The sequence below is a fragment of the Trichoplax adhaerens genome, genomic scaffold, assembly GCF_000150275.1.
Source record: "Trichoplax adhaerens TRIADscaffold_4 genomic scaffold, whole genome shotgun sequence".
NCBI classification, from domain to species: Eukaryota; Metazoa; Placozoa; class Uniplacotomia; order Trichoplacea; family Trichoplacidae; genus Trichoplax; species Trichoplax adhaerens.
In genome coordinates this window covers 8,025,701-8,048,011 of record NW_002060946.1, presented here as the reverse complement: position 1 = coordinate 8,048,011, position 22,311 = coordinate 8,025,701, and the positions used below count along the sequence as shown (strand labels likewise).

Here is a 22,311-nt window from a genome sequence, read left to right as displayed (position 1 = left end):
ATTTGAAAATTTTAATTGATCATATTAACACTCTTTGCAGTTGCACGAATTAATACCAGTTGTATTGAGTTGTATAATCAATAAACAAGTGCCTGTCAGAGACGTGGACGCTAGATTTGTTGTTCAACAGTTAGCTTCATCAATAATAGTTAAGATTTGTAGGTAATGTAAAACTTGATTTAGGAATCTAGTATGCGATAATAGAAGAATAATTTGTGTTTGGCGTTATGTTATTGACGTATTTTGTATTTGAAAAAGGAATAAAGTTTATAACTCGAGCGTGAATAATGTCCAATCGAGAATTACCAAGATCATAGTTGACGTACGAATGTCTCATTTTGTTTCGTTATCCGATTTTATCGATTGTTTGTTGTATTTCTTGTACTTTATTTTATTCGATAGGCCTTACAAAATCAACCAATGCCACTTCAATCGCATTATGGAGCTTTTAATCTTATCGCAAGACTGTGCAACGATAATGTACATAAAATTTTTATTTCACAGAAATGATGTTACTATACGTACCTTATACACTGTTAATGAAATCGATAGGGATTGGAGCAAGCCATCTTACCGGTATTGAAGGAATGGAGTAATGCAGTTGAAAATTCTTTGAGGGACGCAACTGGTAGTAATGGCGTAATTGCGAAAAAATTAAAAGAGTTGATATTGGTTAGTTGTCTTTATATTTTAATTACGGAATGTTCTTTGCTAGGGTACAGTAGATTCTTTATAAAATCATTATCTGCGGTAATTGATTATATTAACGTAATAGCAAACTATCGCCCCTGTAATCCGCATGTTGGATGAGTCTCTTTATACGATGCAAGAAAAATACGGTTACATAGGATCGATAATAGCTCAAAGTTTTCAATGTTCGCAGCAGAGTAATTCAGAGGGCCAAGATTCGGATATGGTAATATGTCAACTAGGAATCTTTATAATACGCTTATACTAGTGTATGAATTGGCTTGGAAATTCCATGCCAGCTTATGGCTTAAAATTTATAATTGTGTATATTTATTTACTTAAATCCAAAGCAATTATAAATCAGATTTTAATGGATAAAAATAGTCTCATGTTAACTATCTCTCCTCAGCTTCGCTTTATCTTATTGTAAAGGATGTACTAGCTTCTCCATCAAAAGCATATACCTATCATTAAACTCACAGAAAGCTGCTTATCGTCTTTAACACAGGAACTAAATGATGCATCTCTCTGTAACCTTTCAAATGGAAAGCAGGATAGTTTGGGATCATTATCGAGCTGTATCAATGGAGCCGAAATTTTTACAAACGCATATCAAAAGTCGTATCAAGTAAGCATTGTTTTGATAATGGATTTTACTGTAAACTGTTTGAATAGAGATGACTCTGTTGGTAAACTTGCTAAATAAGCTAAATTCTATAATATTTACAAGCTACCCGTTAATGTCACGAAAGCATACGATGATTGCTGCAGTCCTAGTATGAAGGAAGATATAATAAATGAAGACGGTGGTGGTATCTACTTGTAATTCTTTTGCTAGGAATGTCTCCAGCTGATTCAACTTTTCATCTTATACTAGAAAAGATGCTCTATCAAATGTTAATTCGAGAATTTAATCACTTGCTAATCCAATGGAACCTTAAGATTTTATGTACGTTTAGAAAACCTCATTTTAAATCAATATATTACCAAAATTTGGTTCAATAGATGGACAATATAGTTATGTATCTATAAATTTGTTTTGTATGTATATCACAAGTGAAGTTAATAATGGATATCGTTTTTCCTGAATAATTTGCCTTAATATACAATCTTGTTTATTATTGCGATTTTTTTACTAAGCTACTACAAATAGTGTCGCTCAAAGATATTTGGTATAATAAATGTCCGTACTCTGGCATTGTCCTAGCAGACAAAAAATTTTGTCGGGATATAACTTTCACATTAGAAAATCGATCCGCACTTTATACCTCAAGTATGATGCAGCGTTGAGAACATTCAACACTTATCGACTATTTCGAAGTGTGGTGATGCACGAATAATATATATTCATCGTACGTAATTCTACGTGCTAAAATTTCGACCAAGAGGAAATAAGATACTAGAATACAGTGTTATAGTAACACCATTACCTAACATCAAAGTGCACCTTATAGTACTTACATTAGCAGCATTGTTGCTAAGAGAAGGTTACAACAAAGTTGATTTAAGACATCAATGTTACATATTCTCCCATTAACTTTGCACATTAGCAGTCAACGATCCTAGCAGAATCATTTCTTCGACTTATTCATTCAATGAGATTGTACTACAATAATTTTATTGTTCGTTTTAAATAGCAACCTTAAAGTGAGTTGCTGAAAACATTACACAAGATAACTTTCTCGGTAATTAGTTAAACAAGCTGACAGTGGAAGTACAACACGTAGTGCTGGTCACACATTTCATACTGTACAGTATACGAGTACATAAAATCATACATTAAGAAAATACATACAAGAAAAATTATAGCTTATTTTACCAAAATTTCTAGAAACAAACTGAAATCATTATTGCTAAAGGTTCATATCGTTCTTCCAGTTATAGGATAGTGTTTTCAGTAGGTATTAGCTGAGTACGCGTACAAACACACTATCTAGGTAAATTATCTTAATATATAATAACGAAATCAGTAATCTAAGTACTGACGATATACTACGAACTTGCATAATCAAACTACGAATTTGAATTAATCATTATGCACTTTGTTGAATATAATCGATATTAGCTGACTTAGCGATGATAATAACGTAAAAAGGTAAGGTTGTTTATTTGTGCGATCGCCTAAGCTTGATTTAGAGGTAATTTTTAACGGATATATTTGCCCATAAATCTTCTGTGAAAACCGGATCTTAGGGTGTCATTTATAAAACTTTTTTCCTGTTTCAACAATCATTATCAATAAAAAATAATTCAGAAGTAATTCATATCAGCGTATTATAATGAAACTTTAAGATCGTTATATCAGTTAGTAAACCTTATTTCTGGCATCTTCCTCCCCACGAGCACAATTTTTAAATACTACTTCGTCATCCCATCTACATATGATATTACATAAAGACGACAAATTTTAGGTCAAGGTGTCAACAATAGAGATGGTATACCAATATGATACAGCATATATCGTGATTATTGATAGTATCTTATTACCTTCGTTTGACCGAAAAATTACTGTTTTCATTCAATAACGGGTTTGCGGACATAACATTCTCCATACGCACTCTCTCTTCATCGGCTTTCTTTTCTTCTTCTACTTTTTTTTGTTCTACTGCTCTTTCCCGCTTTATTCTATTCAATTCGGCCATTAATTCCGCAGTATCATCTTCACTGTAGTATATAACAGTTAATTAGTTACAATAGCAAGCATCAATTTTAGGCCGACAAAGTAGCAGACTATTGTAGGTTTCAATTTCTATAGCTAGAGAAAATATTGGATAAGATATACTCTTGCTTTTTCTTGTATCATACCTATCTTCATCCTTTATAATTAGAGCATCAGTTGGAGTATAGCAATAATAAGAAGATTACCGATAATTGAAGTATTAAAACAATGTTGAAAGTGAAGATTAGTATTTTTAATGAGGCATTTTATTACTTCACAAGTACTATTACAATACATACTTTACGTTGGTATACTTACATCAACATCATCATCATCATCATCATCAAATACATCATCAGCATCTAATTCGGCTGTTGATAAAGAATTTTGAAATAGAAAAACAAAGTTAGTTGCGTGGTTATTCGAAAAGATGATACAATGTATAAATACATGGCTTGATACTACTGTCTATAGCAAAGCGTTATACCTCTAACAAGAAAGAGTAACAATACCCGCATTTATAGTATACTAGTATTGATAGTTTATGTTAACACTGTCTTAACGTCTTACCTATAGTAGGTTGATGCTCTTCTGATCGCGGTTTCTTGGTTGACGGTGGCATATCTATGTATGCGTATATGAATGGAACAAACAGGAATCTTATTCAATCTTTAACACTCCTAATATGTTTATTAATGCATCTATCTTGGTAAAACGTTACGGCTATCCTAACGTCTAAATGAATGATACTGAAGAGCTTTTTATGATTGACCAACCGATAGATCGAGCGGAAATACGATCACGATTGTTCGTCGATTGTTTATCTCGCGTTGCAGTTCGTTCTTTTTCTTCCAATTCCCGACGAAAGTCGCGTCCTTTGATTTCATCGACCTTTCCTTGGCCAGGTTGTCTAATTAATAGCGTCAATATCATAGCATTTTAGCAAGAGACAAAGATAATAAGCTACGATCCTAAGGTTGATTATATCCTTATAAAGATTTGTGGTCAGCAGATGATTATTATTGTTCAGTACGATGTACTGTACGTATAAGCATTATAATTATCGCAGTTGTATACAGCTGTAACTTTTTGCCTAACGACATGGGAGCTTCAATGACTACTTTCAACTCATCTAGTATGAGTATCATTGTATTTGCATAAGAGACAAGCAGGACGATATCAAAATTTTCAATTTATAGATAATGATTATCCTTTAACACGATATACATATGCGTTATTGCAGCAATCAGTATAGTAAACACTTTGCTCAAGGCATTTCAGCTTCCAATGTCCAATTTCAACACATGGACAAGTACGAGTATCATCACTCTTGATAAGAGAGAAAGGCATAAGACTAAGACATTACGATTGATCTTTTTATTTACAAGATTTGTAGTTCAATGATGATGATGATGACTATTTCAAGGTGATATTTATAAGCATTGCAGCATTGCAGTATCCTAAATGCTTTCTGCCCTCGTAAGACGTTGCAGCTTCAACAAGCAAACTTTCAACTCCAAGATGAAGCGTTGAAAAATTGCTGTAGAATAGTCATAGACTAGTGTTACCTAGTCATCACAAACTAGTTCAAATTACAAAGCAATCTAGCTAAACATACCGAACTTTTAACTTGGTATGAGAAGGTAAATCACGGCTTGAGTATTGCTTGCTTAAAACAGTTAAATCGTTTTCACCTTTACCAGTGCCTCCTCGAGCTGGCTCAAATGTTGGACGTGCTGCTGTAGTCATGGCGATTGAATGACTCTATTTCTCGAATAATTTGACCTTAATTACGGTTGAAAATGAATAATTTCTGCAAATTGTTGCTAACTATTGGACCAATTGGTTTGTTAAGGAACGAATTGGACTAAAGATGGCCGTGGAAAGTCTAGTTAAAGTGTCAAAAGTGGAAGTTAAACGCCAGTTCACAAGCCGCTTTGCCAAGAAGGAGACTTCCAAATTATGAAAGTTTCTCTACAAGTACTTTCAGTCATACTGTAGACACTACAGTAACAAGTGCATGGTAGGGTACCTTGCCATACAGCTATAAAGTATACAGCATTTTACTATCGATCACTGTACAGTACGGACAGAAGTACGAAAGTACAGTACTGTCATGGATAGACAGGACGCCGACCCGTCGGAAATGGGTAAGCGCTACAGACGTACAGATGTACGACGGTCGCCCGCCACGGTTCTAGTCAAATCACCCAATCAACTCCAAGAGGCCAAACCGTAAAATAAATTGATTATATACGAGTAACTGCAGTGTAAAATAGGCATCAAAAATGTCTAATTTGGTGGTCCCTTTTATCTGTGGTCATCACTATAACTAGAATGATAGCAGATTCCATAGCCAAGAAAATGAATGATTGACGTATAGCTATATTCGATCAGTTGATGAAGATCCCTACGATGTGCAGACATTCATTTTGCTCACGATTTGAATATCATCAGCAGGCTGCAATATCCAATCGGTAGCAAAAGTAATGTCATCATATTCTTGCTCTATAGTATCAAGTTATGGTCACAAGTTTTGCACCGCTTTCTCGAACACTGTACAGTATAGTAACAATGATGCATTGACCATCGTGTTAAGAAAACAAAGGTCTAAATCAGCAGGCTACATTATGCAATTGCTAGCAAAATAATGTCACTGCATTATTGCTTTACAGTAGTAGGTCATCGCCACAAATTTTGCACAGCTTCATTTCATTTAATACTGTCTAGTAATATAGTGCATTGACCAACTTGGTTAAAGAACAACGTTTCTAGTCTAGGATGATTTGAATATTGTTCTGGTTTAGCAGGCTGCAGTATCCCATCGCTAGCAAAATAATGTCACTGCATTCTTATTTTATAGTAGCACATCATCGTCACCACTTTTGCACAGCTTTGTATACAGTAAGACTGTATACTAATACAATTAAGCAAGGACCATCGTGGTGAGAGAACAAAGGTCTTGTCTTACTGTACTGTATGTACTAGGATGATTCGCGTGACCTGAGTGGACATATGCATTAATACGCTTCCAATTCATCTGTAAGCACTAGCAAAATCCGGTAACCGCATGGGATGATTAAAATACTTGTCTACTCAGTTCTAGAAATAGGAAAACCTTGCATCTGAGGATGTACTCAGCCATAGCAAGGACAACAAATTGTCCCTGGTCATAGACTACTACAGTGTACTACTGTCGATCGACAGATCATGACCCAGTGGATAGATTTCGACTCTGTCTTGTTTTACCAATTTTAGCGTATGAAAGGGAAAGTTGAGCACAAGTATCGTAAGCTGGATTAAAATTCGGCTAGTTTGATCAATTAGCGGTTCGAAGGTGCAATGAGGTATCGGTCTATGAGTTGTATACCATGTTCTCCTAGTTTCATGGCAACAATCGAAAACGAGAAGGAAAATTCCAAGATAAATCCTCTTGGGCATAGAGGTACCTCTATGCTTGAAAGGATCCATCTTTTTGACTCCTGAAACAGTACTTGTACCCGCTAAATTTGATTGGATTTCTAGATAAATCCTCTTGGGCATAGAGGTACCTTTATGCTTGAAAGGATCCATCATTTTGACCCCTGAAACAGTACTTAAACCCGCTAAACTTGATTGGATTTCTAGATAAATCCTCTTGGACATAGAGGTACCTCTATGTGCGTATCTTTTTGACTCCTGAAACAGTACTTGTTACCCGCTAAATTTGATTGGATTTCTATGCCAGCTGCTGTCCACTCTCGTCCAGCAGAAGTACTGTACAATGTACTGTATATGTACAGTACGTACTGTATGCTGTACTCGACACGATTGGGGGTATTGAAGCACCTGAGAGAAAATTAAAAGCTGTTCAGTATAGACTTGCGCAACGTGGACTAGCACCAGTACTGTTGACAGCTAGCGTCACAGTATCGTCGGTGGTCAGCTCAACAACGACGTGGTACACGTCAAGTCAACCCTCAAACCCTTGGAGGCGCTATTATTCAGTCAGTCCGAACGACGACAACGACGACGCGGTCCGTCCGTTGCAATAATGGCCGAAAGTGCTAGCAATAATATTTCCAAACAATCCATTAAATCTATAGCTGAAAGTTGTGGCAATGCTCCAATTGATGATGATTGTAGCCAAGTAATAGCTGATGAAGTAAATGCAAGATTAAGAGAAGTCATCCAGGTTTGTTTATTCTAGACAGTTTTGTATTGAAATCCATTGAGCCAAGTTAAAGAGGCAGTCGATGCAAAGAGCCAAGTCGTTCTCTTTCATTTCTATTCCACTGTAATTATGCCAGTTTTTAAAAGTCTTCTATTGCTTTCCCTTCCAAATCGATTCTATCCCACAATTTGAACAGTAATACCCACTAGGAAAAAAAAGTAGCTAGGCAATACGTCAGTTTTTCACATGAATTCCATCATTCTCAGTCAAGAAAGTCTGTGAAAAGTTTCCCATGATCCATGCATTTCACTGTACTGTACTGTATTTTCAATGAATTTTCTTACATGAAAAAGGAGTTGAATTCACTCCATGACTTAAAACTTAATTCTCGACATTTTCCTTGACATTTTCTACTTTTTCTCTTTACGAAATTTTTGCATCCTTAAACTTTACGTTTCCTTACCCCATTGTTGAGTTAGTGGATGATCTCAGTATGGAAAATGGAGGAAAAAAAGGATCTTTCCTTGAAGACAGTCATGGACTTTTTACTTCAATCACCCTACCGCTGTACTATAGTATACCATTGGCCCTTCATAGTGAATAACCCAAGCTACTCGCCTGTAATTCAGGATGTGATACTAGTTGAAATCCAGTTTAATTTCATTAACAATCTGTAATAACCTCGAGTTTGACTTATCAATTCAAAGTCAAACTTCTTAGCTGCTAAGGTTGAGTTGGATTACCTAATGCTACGACAAGATTGGAGCATTACTGCAGGCTAACGATTACTGTATATTTTAATGTTCTACTTGTGCAGCTTGATTAACTATTTAAAATATCCTGGATTGATTGACATATAGGATGGCTTGAAATTTATGCGCCATAGTAAACGCGATAAATTAACTCGTAATGATATCGACTTAGCTCTGAAGTTTAAAAGTATCGAGGTAAGAAAGTCATCAACTCGTTGAATAATTAATCAATGCTTAGGTACCTATAGTGGGTCATAAAAAAATAAATACATCCATGTAAAGATGTTATACTGTCATGATAACCATTGGATTGACGTACGCATTTCCAGTATTGTATTGTATCTTGAGGAAATATGAAGCTTATTGCCAAGTCATAACAGACGTTGTATGATCCATGTAATCAGCAGAAAGCAGTTAAATTCTTACAAAGTAATAAGTATTCAATTATGATTAATCAATTTCTTCCAGCCGGTATATGGCTTTACTTCAAGAGATTTTGTACCTTTTCGTTATGCCAGTGGTGGTGGAAGAAGTATCTTTTTTCAAGAGGATAAAGAGTTCAATTTAACTGACCTTATTGCATCGCAAGAAGCGTCCAAAGTTCCATTAGATAATCATACTCGGGGTAAGTCCTTAGTTGATACAATAAATGATGACAATCTAGTTATATTCTCCTATCACCAATACTTACTATATAAACAGACAATTTTTCAGTAACTTTAATGCTTGAACATGATTGTTTACTGTTAGTTGCGCTAGGAAATTAGAATATTAATGAATTATAATACCAAGTTATAAATCAATCATTCTATTGCCTGTAGCGTTAAAGTTATGTATCTGCACAAGTCTGATCATCAAATCTTACATATATGGAGTAAAAATTGACTAAACAAACCATCCAATCGGCTAGCTTGTATTAACTTCATTTTATAAACTACTATAGTACTGTACATTAAACACCAACACGATCCTTGCTATTATCTTCTCGCATGACGAATATTGCACGTGTGCCAATCCTCGTTTAATAACGTAGTACTATAGGTCACTGTTTTCATTTGGCAATGTTTGATTATCCACAACAAGTGCACTGCAGATTCATCGATAATTTGTATTTAATATATATTAAACGCTCCATGATAGCAGTACAGTCGCTAGCTAGAGTATCAAGGTAGAAAATGACTCTATCATCGATATTGCACTTCTTTACAGCCCGGATTGCGATGTGCGTGGAGTAAATTTTATGATACTCCCTATTGGCCTATGGAGGTAGATTTTCATAGCGTTTTTAATTAGTCTATTCAAATCATAAATGGCCCTATAAAAACCGTCACTAATCGTAGGCTCTAACCATGGTACACTGTATGACATTGCCAAATATAGCATGCAAACCATAGTACTTTAATTGTAGTTATCGTTGTCGCTTCCGTTGTAGGAAAAACAATTTTCTTCAATAAATATATGTATATATAAAATAAAATATTTGTGTTACAGCGCACTGGTTAAGCATCGATGGCACCCAACCACTGATACCAGAGAATCCTGATCCTGGTAAGTATTTGCTACAAAGCCTATTTATCTGGAATTGCCTTGATAGCGTTAGATATTATAACACGTTATGATACTGTATAATGCGTAAAAATGAAACACCATAATTGTAGATAATTTAATATCTTATATTATCTTTCTTTAAAGACACGTTACATAAGTTTAAGAGATTGTCATCCGATGACTCTTTGGATGATTTTATTCCCAAGAAAGTCCCTGCGCTATTTTCTCTATCCTTTCAAGATAATAAGCTAATTGTAGAAAAGAAAGCTGGTAAAGAAGTAAAGAGTAAAGAAAAGGTAGAAGATACTAGCAAGGCTTCTTTTTTGAAACCATTAAGTGGCCACGAACTATCTCTGGTTAGTCAGCAAATTTATGATATCAGCTCATACTCACTAAACTTTGTAAATATTTAATAAATAATAATTATGTATGTTCATATTTTAATAAATTTATGTATTAACTTGATTAGGAGCAACAACTCTTCTTTAGGGAAATCACCGAAGCATGTGTTAGCAATAGTGAAGAGAAGAGAAAGGTAGAGTTAGTGTAGAATACTACATTGGCAGCATTAACCTAAATACGATTGAAGGTAAAAATCCATGTATACATACTTATTCTACGAAAATTTTTAATCAATTTCAGAAAGCGCTAGAATGCTTACAGTATGATCCTGGTCTCTATCAGTTGCTGCCGCGCTTTAGCAGATTTATATCTGAAGGGGTATTTATATTGCTATGATGTAACTCGAATTATCACAGGGTATAAAACGAAGTGCATGAATATTTCACTTATCGAATAATTAATCTAGGTTCGTGCGAACATTCACGAGACAGAAGATGCGGTTCTCATTTACCTGCTACGTATGATGGACTCTCTACTTCAAAATGAAACACTCAATCTAGAAAAATATGTGAGTATTTGCTCTAGCTCTTGCAGTAAATATTTTGGAAGGAGCTATCTATTTATGCTCGTTTAATACACGAATTACAAAAAAAAATTAACGTTGAATTTTCTTATTTTAGTTACATGAATTAATACCAACGGCGCTGAGTTGTGTAGTAAATAAGCAAATAGCTTCTGAAGATCCAAATAATCGCCTCGTTATTCAGCACTATGCTGCTTCTTTAATATATAAGATTTGCAGGTAGTATTACTAAATTGTCTTCTATCATTATTTTTGCCTCTGCTGTATAAAAGTATTACGTTCGCGGCCAGTAATAAATTTTATGATCTCAGATAAAATTATGCATTTAATTCTATCAACTTATTTAGCAATAAAATCTACAACTCTCCTGTAAATAATGTTCAATCAAGAATTACTCAAACTATGGCAAATGTAAGAATTAATACTTCATACTGTATTATCGGTGGCATATTCCTCTACTATAATATGTCTAATTAACAAAATTTTTCTACTTTTTTTCCATCGGACAATGAAATAGGCCTTACAAGAAGAATCACTGCCGCTACATACTTATTATGGAGCAATATATCTAATGATAAAATTGTGTAGCAATGATGTATGTGCAAATAATAATTTCTTGTTAAATTATTCATCATGTGATAATATTCTTTTGCAGGTCAGGATGTTTTATTAATTAAATTAATATTGAGTTTTTACCATGTTGCTAGGCATTAAAACGCTTCCTTCTACCATTATTAAAAGAAAAGAGCGATCTTATCGAATGCGCATTAAATGGGCAAATCAATAGTGACAAACTGGTCGCAGAAAAGCTGAGAGACTTATTAGTGGTTAGTTAGTGTAGAAATTAACATCATACATTGAAATATGTGAGCCTAAGGCACGTTACTTAATTCGATTATTACGATATATAGCAACATTTAGCTCTTATATTACCGATCTCCAATGATTCGCTGGATACAGTCCGCGAGAAGTACGGCTACATTGGATGTATTATAGTTCACAATGCTCAATATTTAAAACAAACTAATTCAAGAGGGATGCTTGGGGAAACGGTAATAATTACATAATTCGGAATACTATACGTAGACATTTCATAAAATTGGCATACTTTACATTGCTGTATGTGCTTACTAATTATTGCCAAAAATTTTAGACAAAGTAAATAAACTATTACTATATTATGAGATTTATTATGAGAACATCAAATTGATTGCCATATACTTTATATGTTTTTAAATTGATTTTCCTTTTTTTTTTTCCTACTACAGCCATTCAAATATTCTATACCCTCGTCAATAAAATTGACAACAACGAAGACCAATACAGGAACTTCGCCTAGCACTACTACTAATTCAATTACTACACTATCCACTTCTAGTAACACATTAACGTCTTCTAAACAGGAAGACTTTAAAGCTCTTGAACAACCTGCTGTCACAAAAAGTACAGATATATCTAGCCCTAATGCGGCTGATACGGTAACTATTAGTTCTGGTATAAAAGATTCTCGGAAAACTGACAACTCCGATGGTGGTAACGATGTAACTGATTCCTCAATGTCTGAAATTTCGGAAAAACATACTGGCACAAGTAACACCAAGATACATGAATCTCTGACAGAGTCCGCTATGGAAGAATCCACTATGGAAGAGTCCGCTATCGAAGAGTCCACTATGGAAGAGTCCGCTATGGAAATAGAGTCAAGTAGTAATGATGTCGAAAACGCTAATAACGTAGACAATTCTTCAAGTAGAAGTAAATATTTATCTGATGTAAACGATCACAGTAATCCCGATGATAAAACAGAATCGCTTCTAAACGTTCTGGCAACATCGGAACTTGCCAAAGTAGAGCTTATGGAAGAATCTAGTAGCGATTCGGAAGAGTTTGTAGATAGTACAGATGTTGCTCTAAAATCAAATTTAGATTCAGAATCAAAATGTAAAAGTAGTGGTGATATTGAAACTGAAACAATAACTAAAAATTCAAATAGAGCTTCACCTTCCAGGGATTCTTCTTCTTTAAAAGAAATATCAAATTCGACAGAAGATAACAAGTTTAGTACTAAGGATGACGTTAGCGATAGTGTTAAAGATGCGACAAATACGATCATCAAAACTAAATCGGATGAGAATATATCACAAGTACCTGAATCTGAAAATATTCCCTCACCGGTTACTTATAAATCAGAGAAGACTGTTGAAGATAAATTACCGTCATCGTCATCATCTTCTGATGACGACGATTCGCAAGAGTACTTGCCTATCTCAACCGACAATATGGAAGAAACAGCAGATGATACAACTAGTTTGCCGGTAATGAAAGGAACTCCTTTATCTTCCGATCAATCTGACATTTCTCCAGCTATTCCGTCTGTAGATAACAAGCGAAGTAATAGTCCGGCAGTAGATGCACCCATGGAGGAAAATTTATCAACTCCCGCTTCTTCTAAAGGAGGAGATAGTCGAAATGTTTCAGAAGAGCATGACAATTTGGATAAATCAGGTAATACATCTACAAAACCTGTTGATAAACCCTTATCGCCGATAGAAAGACTTAATTCCTGTAAGGAAAATATTCCTACATCGCTAATCACGGCCGACGACAGAACCACCTTATCGGCAGCTACAGGTGCTGCTGAAGGAAACGAAAAGATGACGCCAGAAACATCTGTATCAGCGGATAAAATTTCAGCATCATTGGCTACAATTGCGGATAAACATGTAACATCACCGCCCTCTACTTCTGAGATTAGTAAAGCAACAGGTTCACATATACTAGCTGAAGATAAAATGCCTTCGCCAAGCTCACCCAGTCGTATTGAAGGATCAGAAACGGTTTCTCCTACTGCGGTGGATGACAATACCAGGTTATCAGATGCAGGAGGATCTTCACCTTCTGCTTCCCCTGATAAAGAGGACGTATTAGTAAATAAGACTGAAATATTGCCTTCGCCTTCATCAACGGGATCTTTAGATGAGAAAAATTCAAAACCAAGTATTTCTGGTAGTAAACTTGAAATTTCACCACCTCTTACTCTAGCTGTAAATCAACCGCATTCATCCTTGGCTACAATAATTTCTGAATATGGTGAAGACATCTCATCTAATAATTCTTATATGACAGATGACGAATCTATGGTGGTTGATGAAGAAACTAATGCATCAAAGACACCTTTACCAATTCAGAATGAAGATAAACCGGAAGGATCAATCGATAAGGATGTTAGTAAAGAAATGTCGCATGATTCTGGAACGGATTGTCAAATAGAAGATCAATCGCAATCGGGAGTAAATATTGTTGAAGGAAAAGAAAATCCTGAAGTATCTCCCGTACCTCCGATAGCCGGAAATGATCCTGAAGAACTAGCTACTTCTACTAGTAATAGGGATGAAAGAAATTCATCTGAACCGTCTCATTCTCCGATTGTAGCCAGACCTAAAACACCAGATGCTGAAAGTAAGGAATCTTCTGTGAATACTGTGCACACAGCGGCATCCGAAATAAATGCATCTAAAACCGAATCTATACGGTCTCCCAAGCCACAAACTTCATCATCTGATCATGAACCTCATGCTGTTTCTGTTGATGATCAAACAATATCAGAATGCGCCAACAGTCCAGCTTCTATTGTGCCATCGACAGCGGAACAATCGGTTATTTCTAGTAGTACTAGTATCCAATTTCCGCCTTCAGCTGCAGTAAAGCAGCCAAGCGCAGACAAACCGTCAGCTTCACCTGGTCCAGCATTATCATCACCACAGCAAGGCACCATAGGTATTATTCTTATTTTATATTACATTGCTTGAGAATTGAAAGAATGTTAAATTTGCATGTACTCACATTTAACAACATTATAGAAACTCGACATCCAACTGAAGATCAAACAAATCCTATTATAAAGTCATCTCCGCCTAATTTAGGTAATTTCGTTACTATGTGGTTGAATGTACTTTAATTCAGTACTAATGCCGAAAATTTTGCGTGTAATATGAATCTATTAAAGATGGTGCGAAAGATAATGTCGATAATGACAATTTGAAGAAAATAGATACAGAAGATGTGGAATGCAAAATAGAGCAAAATCCCTCGAATTCTGATGATCTCAAAGGTACAGGCTTTTATTTTAAAGCAAAATAAAAATCTAATCTATTCAATGCTATTACGCCGTGAGTTTAAGCTATGGCTAATAATTGCAGTATTTTGTTTACGATATTGGTAGAATCCAAAGAGGACGTGGCTAGCCCAAGTGAAAACTCTGCTTCTATTGGCAGTAGAAACGTACAACAGTCAATCGCTGATGAGGAAATGGACGTCAGTGTTAAACAAAGTGAAGGTGCAGAACATGCTAGCCGCACTTCAGACGATGAATTCATGGATGTAGATTCATCCTAACAGATATCGAATCTTTAGTAACTAAAAGATTTTCCTCTTCTGTTTCAATCGCATAGACCGTAATGATACATTCCAAAAATTAGCTAGCTTATTGATTAAACTATTATCGATGCATAATACTGATTATAAACACTCTTTGTGGATTATTAGGAAAAATATATTTATTGAAGGTTTGAAAATTTTGTCTATGGGTACTTTACCTTCCTTGTACATGTATCTAGTGTAACAATTGTAAAAAAATTATTTTAATGAACATAAAACATACCGATGATAGCTTATGGCTGCATTGACTAGCTCTAGCAAACATATCTACGTACAATCTGCAGTCGTTTCTCGTTTTAGCAACATATTTCGTTTGTATATTTTTTAAGAGAATTTTTTTGACAGTGTCTTTAATAAGAAATTATGACAAAGTACTTCTAAAGGCTAACCTGACCTTATCATTCTATTACTAAGTTAAACTTATAAAAATCAAATAAATCCGTGAAGTTGATTTCATCTTTTTGTAGTGACAACTTTTATTCATGAACTGTTTCTTGCAGTTATATGTAGTTATAGATCTTTGCATCCAGTTTATGAACTGCAGTACGTCCTATTTCTTGTTAATAGTAGCGAAAGTACTGGAATTCGCAAATATTTGATACCAAATGATAGTTGCTAATAATTGTTTGTACGGATATATTTACCTTCTCATATTTTAGGCCATTATACAGTACAGTTTTTGGCTGCTATATGACGCATATGTTACATAAATACTCATTTTTTGATTTTTTAAAACTGACGTTATAGATTTGCGAATGTAATACAGTGGACATATACGGAGAATACTACAAAAAAATTAAGATATATACTTTAAAATACGTCTATTGGATCCGATCAACTCTTATGCACTTGTGCCAATTTATTCCATCAATAGATCGTTATCACCAGCAGCGATTTCACTTTAAGTCATAACTTATCCATATCGACATCGCAGCCATTGTAATAATAGACACTTTAACATTCTTAAACCTGCCGAGCACTTTCAAAGTATTAACTATTAGGGAGGATAAAATCGGCAAGTAGCTGGTTTATTGATGAGATCCTTGGTCGGGTATGTCCATAAATTAATTCTGTGGTGCAAACCAGATAGAAAGTATTCCCAGTTGAAATAAGATCAATGCCACCAAAGCGATAGTTACAAGCATGAAAAAAAGGGTTGATGACACAACAGGAACTTTAAACAATTTAGCCTTAATAATAGAAAAAGTAAAACGCTTTAAGATTAGTTTTAAGCAATTATAACCCATCCAGATGACGATGCAACTTTCTTAGCTGAATATGTAAAGTCTTACCCTCATTTTAATTTCTGAAGTAAATTGAAGGAAGGAATCAAGATCTTCACGAGGTTCATTTTGGTAAACGAATGGTCGCACTCGAACTCGAATTCCTAATTTTTTCAGCGATCTACAATAGGAAGTTAATCGCGATGCCTAGGTAGCCATGATTGAAATAAATGATATAAATAAATTCTCCGTTCTATCATTTCTCTATAATAAAATTAGCCTAACGAATTAAGACTAAGTTCAATCAATGATTGCATCAAATAAATTTATTAAGATATCGCCTTGTCTTTTACGCTAAACTATTTTTAGGTCGTGAAGAGTATAAGTGTTTTAAAATAAATGCAGCCTTCTATCTTTCCTCCATAATAAAACTATCATATTAAACTAAGAATAAAATAAACTAATAATAATCATAGGCGTTAAATAAATTTATGAAGACACAAAGCCGGCATTTACTAGCGAACGTTGATAGGATAATTAGGCCTATTATCATTAATACTAAAACAATGCTGTAGCAAAATAATTTGGTAAGTATAATGATTCCATAGGCGTAGTGCAGCCGCAAAATGGAGCATGTCTATAGGTTAGATCATATTGGTATTGCAGAGATAGGTGTAGAAAGTCACTGGTAGATGGACTAATTCATGTGATAAGTAACCAAAAAATTATTGCTCTCGTTAAATTATTTTTGACGCTTTAATATATCTATTACTGCATCATACTTGAACGAAAGGGATAGAAAGAAGTGTTAACCAAAGTAGAATTGACAAAATTGTATCGGCATAAGTAGCGACATCGAAATCATCCTGACGACCTAATATTAGAGCATTGAGTCCTATAGAGTAGAACGAAATATGAAATTGAATAATTATATCTTCAAATGATCAACGTTGGAAGCAATGCTAGCATTTGCTTCTGGAAGAAGATCTTATTTTAGTAGCTTGCAATAAATACTCGTATCTAATAAAGTAAAAAGACTTTTCGTCAGCTACCACTACATTAAGTTAACAAGTTAATTAAAGCTCTATTTACCTAAGATTGACGATGTTGCAAAATTAAACAAAATAATCGATGCAGCGGGAGCAATAACATCATTTAATTCTGCTACATATCCAGCAGTATTCTGTATCTCCTATTAAGCATTTAGATATAAACATTAATAGTTAGTCATAATTAGTTGCTCTATTTTATTTGTGATTGTTTAGCGCTATACAGAGAATTTCTGATAAACAGAAACTCTAAATCTCCGTTCCACTCGTACTACTATCCTTAAGCCCTGTATCTAATCAAGTATTACAATTTTATCCTATAACGATAATTGGTCTATATGCTATATCGTGGTATAGAAACTTAAAAACTAAATATTTTCTGATAATACACTACCAGACTTACAGAAGGTGAACATTAACTCTGTCCAATAATCTAATCTTATCAATATTTGTTTAGATTCAGTAATAAGTGATACCTTATTCCATGACATGTTTGAAATTGTAAATGATATGCTCGTAGATTCTTTTACATAAGAAATAGTAATTATAACTAATTCCAGCTTATTTCTTAGGTCTAAATGAATACATTTATGCTTAAATATTGATACAGATGTTCCATAGCCAACTTGGTCGAGGTTAATTACTAGTACTGTATATGGTTACTGCATGCATGATTATAATAAGCAACACTATCTACTAGTAAGTAATTATAATTAAAAAATAATTTTTACTATTATTTACAACAGCATATACTGTATATTCGTGTGCTACTGTAATTTCTAAATTAGCTTGACCGGAATCAATTTCTTTTACTTTAGTAAAAAAGGTATGGAAAGAATTATTCTGATACGTGTTTAATTGAAATTCTAAATTTTATATCTACGTATGATTTACGATCATCAAAGAGCGAAAGGGAATAATATGGTAATACCATACAGTAATGACTAACCTTCATAGCGTTTTCTAAATTACACGTCCGTTCTATGATCTTTTGCTTTAATCCTCTTATATAAACTATTAAGAGTTGGCAATGGCTTGCATAATTAATAACTAGCGCTATATAAACGCTATCAAGCATTATAAAACCAGCTAACAGAAAGAATCCCAAGACAATAAGTCGAGAATCGTGTATTCTTGAATGAATTTTCGCACATAGTTTAATTTGGAGAGAAAGTCAAGGATTCGCATAGAAGAGGAGAAAGGAGTACTTGTTTATTACAGTGTAAAATTCATTTAATTTTCTCGTACTTACAAAAAATTTAAATTATTAAAAATAGCACAAATAGTTATGATTTTCAAATTTACAATAGATCTTGAAAACTATGAATATCCATACCGCATACGAGATATAGAATCAAGATTCTTCAAACTAAAGTTAACGAAATTTTAGTTTAAAAGTTAACTATTCTAGTATAACACAGTTAAAGCTTACTTGATCATTGGATGCCATAACAGAGCTAATCCTTGATCACGATTAATTCTGATAATTAAGTGGAAAAGTTGGATTAAGAAAGATGCACCTACGATGGCAATTCCGGAGTAAAGGAAAACTCTAAATTTATGCCAAAAATAAGCAATGAAATCGTATAAGAAGGATGCGGCTACAAATAGTAATTTCACAGGAAAAGATGGTCCTAAATTTATAAAAAATTATTTCTCCTCTTCGTTTTACGAATCCTAATACATACTATCGTATAGTAGTAGTCAATATATTAGCTCCAAAAGAATTACTTTTTTAGATATAACAATACACAAAATTAAGATGAAAGAAGCTATACGAAACTTGGAGCAATATGTATATTAAACCTTAATATTCTGATTAATTTTTTTTGCGAATTTTCTCCGAAATCCGTGGGCCTTGCTTGCAGGAACGTCTACAGGTAAGTAATATTTCACGCTTTAATCATTTCTACTCTGGCGATATTAGACATGCATGATGCTGTAGCAGTTACACCTTATTTCATTGTAAAATGGCTTACCCTTTGCATATTTGTCTGTAAATGTTCAGATCCAGCAAATCGATATAAGTAAAAGCAATAAAAGTAGGCAACAGAGTGCAATATATCTGGGATAATATATTGCGAAATGATACTATCAGAACAGTGGACGCTTCCATTGATAGTTTTAATGAAGGGCTGCAATAAAGGAGGAGATAGAATATGTTAAATTGAATAAACTAAAAAGGGAATTACTAACACTATTAAATTAATCCTAGAAGGCGTGTTCAAGTAATGGAAGAAATTACTCATATTTACAACGATGATCAGACTATTTTGCTAGAACTAAATGATTGATCATCACCAATAAAACTGAATTAGATGTTACTGTCTAGGATTTATAATGATTACTGGTTGCATAATTTATAGCAGATAGAACCTCACTGTATCGATTATTTTAGGAATGAGTACTAAAATTGCTTTTATAGCTGTAACTAGGACATTTTACTGTGGCAGCAGCTTGTAATTTGGATATACCGTGTCTCGGCGAAAGCAGGTAAAACACTGAATCGTGTAAGCCCCAAATATAAAACAGATGACCAGCACAGGATAGACGAAATTGATAGCGCTTTCGCAAAAAGATTGATTAGATGGGCCAACTCGAAATATTGGCAACCAGCCCAACTGCAATAAAGTACATTTCAATAATGATTGAGAAAGTTAACAGTCTCCCAAATTAAACTGGTTATTGAGTACAATATTGAAGAATGCAATTTCAGTCATGCTGCGATATTTCTTCTTTTTGGCTGAGGTTGGATTATTATTGTTTAAAATAGTGTCTAACTTACAAAAGAAATAAACCTCAGATAAGGCGCTAGTACATGCCGCTTGCAACGATCTAAAGCAATGGATGTAGGATATCCACCAATATATCCTGATGCACTATTATGCGAGACTATTACCTAATAATCAATAAAGTCTTAGTACCGTATAGGTGGGGTTAAATATGAGCATAATGATTATCTTGTAGAATTATTACTAATATACACTGCACAACATTAATTACTACCGGACAAGAGTAAGCTATTGCAATCAATAAAGTGTTTCGATTTTAAATTTTATATATTAAAATCATAACAAGGTAAATGGAGACACCATCTATTGCTAACCGTCTCATCGTTATCGAGGCTATTTCCATTCATAATGTCGTCATATTCATTAGTAATAAAAGCATTTCGAGAAGTACTCGATGATTGACGACTTGTTATTTGAATTTGATCTTCGTGTTCCTATAACAAATATAAATAATTATAGTTGTAATTACAAGAGTTTGCTAGTCAATTCCTTGCTCTATTGTTACTGTCATGGATATGAATTTTAAGTTCTTTCTGAATTGGTTTACTCATCGCAAGTAAACTGATAAAAGACAAGAATTTATTGTAGAATGACATGGCTTAAATAGCTTGTCCATAATACGGAATAGTAGGCAAGATTATTTCACAGCATAGATTTACGATCAGGCACATTAACATCTTTAATTAAATACTTACTACAGTATATGATTATAGTATTGAACTCCATAATACCCGAAAGAAGAATGAATCCGTGCGGTAGTTGTTTTTAAATTATTTTTATCTTTAAGCACTGTAATCAACAGGACTTAATTATCTATTGACTTTTTTTATGGACTTTGATAATCAATTATCGATCGTTATCACATAATTAAATAAGGTTTGCCGTTACTCATAATTACAAGATATTATCAATTCGACAGTTGTAGTTTGACAATATTAATACTCATGAATTTAGTGATTTCATGGCTAAACGGTACCAAATTATACGTTATAAGTTAAAATTCACTTTACTATGATGTAATGGCCGGCCACACTTTCAATAATGATGCTTGCAAACTTGATGATTTTATGGCTAAGCGGCACCATATTATGCGTGGTACGTTAAAAATTCACTTTATTATGATGTAGTAGCCTTACTTTCGATAATAGTACTTGTAAACCTGGCGATTTTATGGCTTAAGAGACCCATACTATACGAAATAAGTTAAAAATTCACTTTATTATGATGTAATGGCCGCACTTTCAATAATACTTGCAAACTTGATGATTTTATGGCTACGCGGCACCATATTATGAGTGGCACGTTAAAAATTCACTTTATTATGATGTAATAGCCTTACTTCCGATAATAGTACTTGTAAACCTGGCGATTTTATGATTTAAGAGACGCCATACTATACGAAATAAGGTAAAAATTCACTTTTATTATGATGTCATGGCCGCTCTTTAAATAATAATAATTGCAAAGTTGGTGATTTTATAGGCAAAGCGACACCATACTACTGTATGCAGGATAAGTTAAAAATTCATTTTACCTTGATGTAATGGCCGTACTTTAAATAGTAATGCTTGTAAATTTGGTTATTTTAAGGCGAAGCGGTATCATATTATGCGTAGTACGTTAAACATTCAGTTTATTATGATGTAATGGCCGTACTTCCGATAGTCATACTTGCAAACCTAACGATTTTATGGCTAACCGGTACTATATTATATGTGGTAAGCTAAAAATTCACTTTATTATGATATACTGGCCGTACTACATTTTAATAGAAAAAGGTAGATAATTTGCAACAGTCACAATCTCTAATGGTCTGGCTACATTTTGGCCAAGAAGTTAGCTGTACCGGTGTTTGGTTGGACGACATTTAGATACGATCACGTACGGTTTAAGATAGGCACCACATAAACTGTTTTGCTATTTAGTGTAAAGGTATACATAGCATCTTAGCTACTTATTAATGGAATGAGTTCAAAGGACTTGATCACTAATTCGAGAATAGAATATCTTATTCTTTATTCACTTACCTCATCATCTTTATGTGATTGACTGGATGAAAAAGTGNGCCATCATATTATAATGA

The 22,311-nt window shown here is 34.0% G+C and overlaps 3 protein-coding genes across 3 annotated transcripts in view; 1 reads left to right on the top strand and 2 right to left on the bottom strand.

Annotated features, from left to right (window-relative positions):
* Positions 1 to 2,727: 2,727 nt before the first annotated feature.
* Positions 2,728 to 5,098, bottom strand: TRIADDRAFT_35947 (expressed hypothetical protein; the record flags this gene model as incomplete). Its single annotated transcript, XM_002111703.1, has 7 exons — positions 2,728 to 2,907; positions 3,005 to 3,065; positions 3,178 to 3,354; positions 3,654 to 3,720; positions 3,920 to 3,973; positions 4,147 to 4,259; positions 4,968 to 5,098. 7 exons carry the CDS (start codon positions 5,096 to 5,098, stop codon positions 2,836 to 2,838), a joined length of 675 nt encoding a protein of 224 aa, XP_002111739.1. The 3' UTR covers positions 2,728 to 2,835.
* A 2,284-nt stretch (positions 5,099 to 7,382) lies between these two features.
* TRIADDRAFT_56085 (uncharacterized protein) lies at positions 7,383 to 15,122 on the top strand (the record flags this gene model as incomplete). Its single annotated transcript, XM_002112211.1, has 17 exons — positions 7,383 to 7,523; positions 8,363 to 8,449; positions 8,723 to 8,879; positions 9,746 to 9,802; positions 9,947 to 10,158; positions 10,272 to 10,337; positions 10,445 to 10,522; positions 10,611 to 10,712; positions 10,825 to 10,946; positions 11,075 to 11,138; positions 11,245 to 11,382; positions 11,435 to 11,554; positions 11,639 to 11,779; positions 11,996 to 14,504; positions 14,588 to 14,650; positions 14,734 to 14,838; positions 14,950 to 15,122. The coding sequence occupies 17 exons, from the start codon at positions 7,383 to 7,385 to the stop codon at positions 15,120 to 15,122; spliced, it is 4,335 nt and encodes a 1,444-aa protein (XP_002112247.1).
* Positions 15,123 to 16,228: 1,106 nt separating this feature from the next.
* Positions 16,229 to 22,311, bottom strand: part of TRIADDRAFT_56084 (uncharacterized protein) — a gene marked incomplete at both ends in the record, with an annotated part of 6,471 nt that continues 388 nt past the window's right edge. The window contains 11 exons of the mRNA XM_002111702.1: positions 16,229 to 16,354; positions 16,457 to 16,594; positions 17,170 to 17,282; positions 17,480 to 17,579; positions 18,386 to 18,569; positions 18,869 to 18,988; positions 19,243 to 19,310; positions 19,416 to 19,571; positions 19,911 to 20,057; positions 20,222 to 20,335; positions 20,543 to 20,662. Of these exons, the coding sequence (XP_002111738.1) occupies positions 16,229 to 16,354; positions 16,457 to 16,594; positions 17,170 to 17,282; positions 17,480 to 17,579; positions 18,386 to 18,569; positions 18,869 to 18,988; positions 19,243 to 19,310; positions 19,416 to 19,571; positions 19,911 to 20,057; positions 20,222 to 20,335; positions 20,543 to 20,662 (1,386 nt within the window). The remainder of the gene's footprint in view (positions 16,355 to 16,456; positions 16,595 to 17,169; positions 17,283 to 17,479; positions 17,580 to 18,385; positions 18,570 to 18,868; positions 18,989 to 19,242; positions 19,311 to 19,415; positions 19,572 to 19,910; positions 20,058 to 20,221; positions 20,336 to 20,542; positions 20,663 to 22,311) is intronic.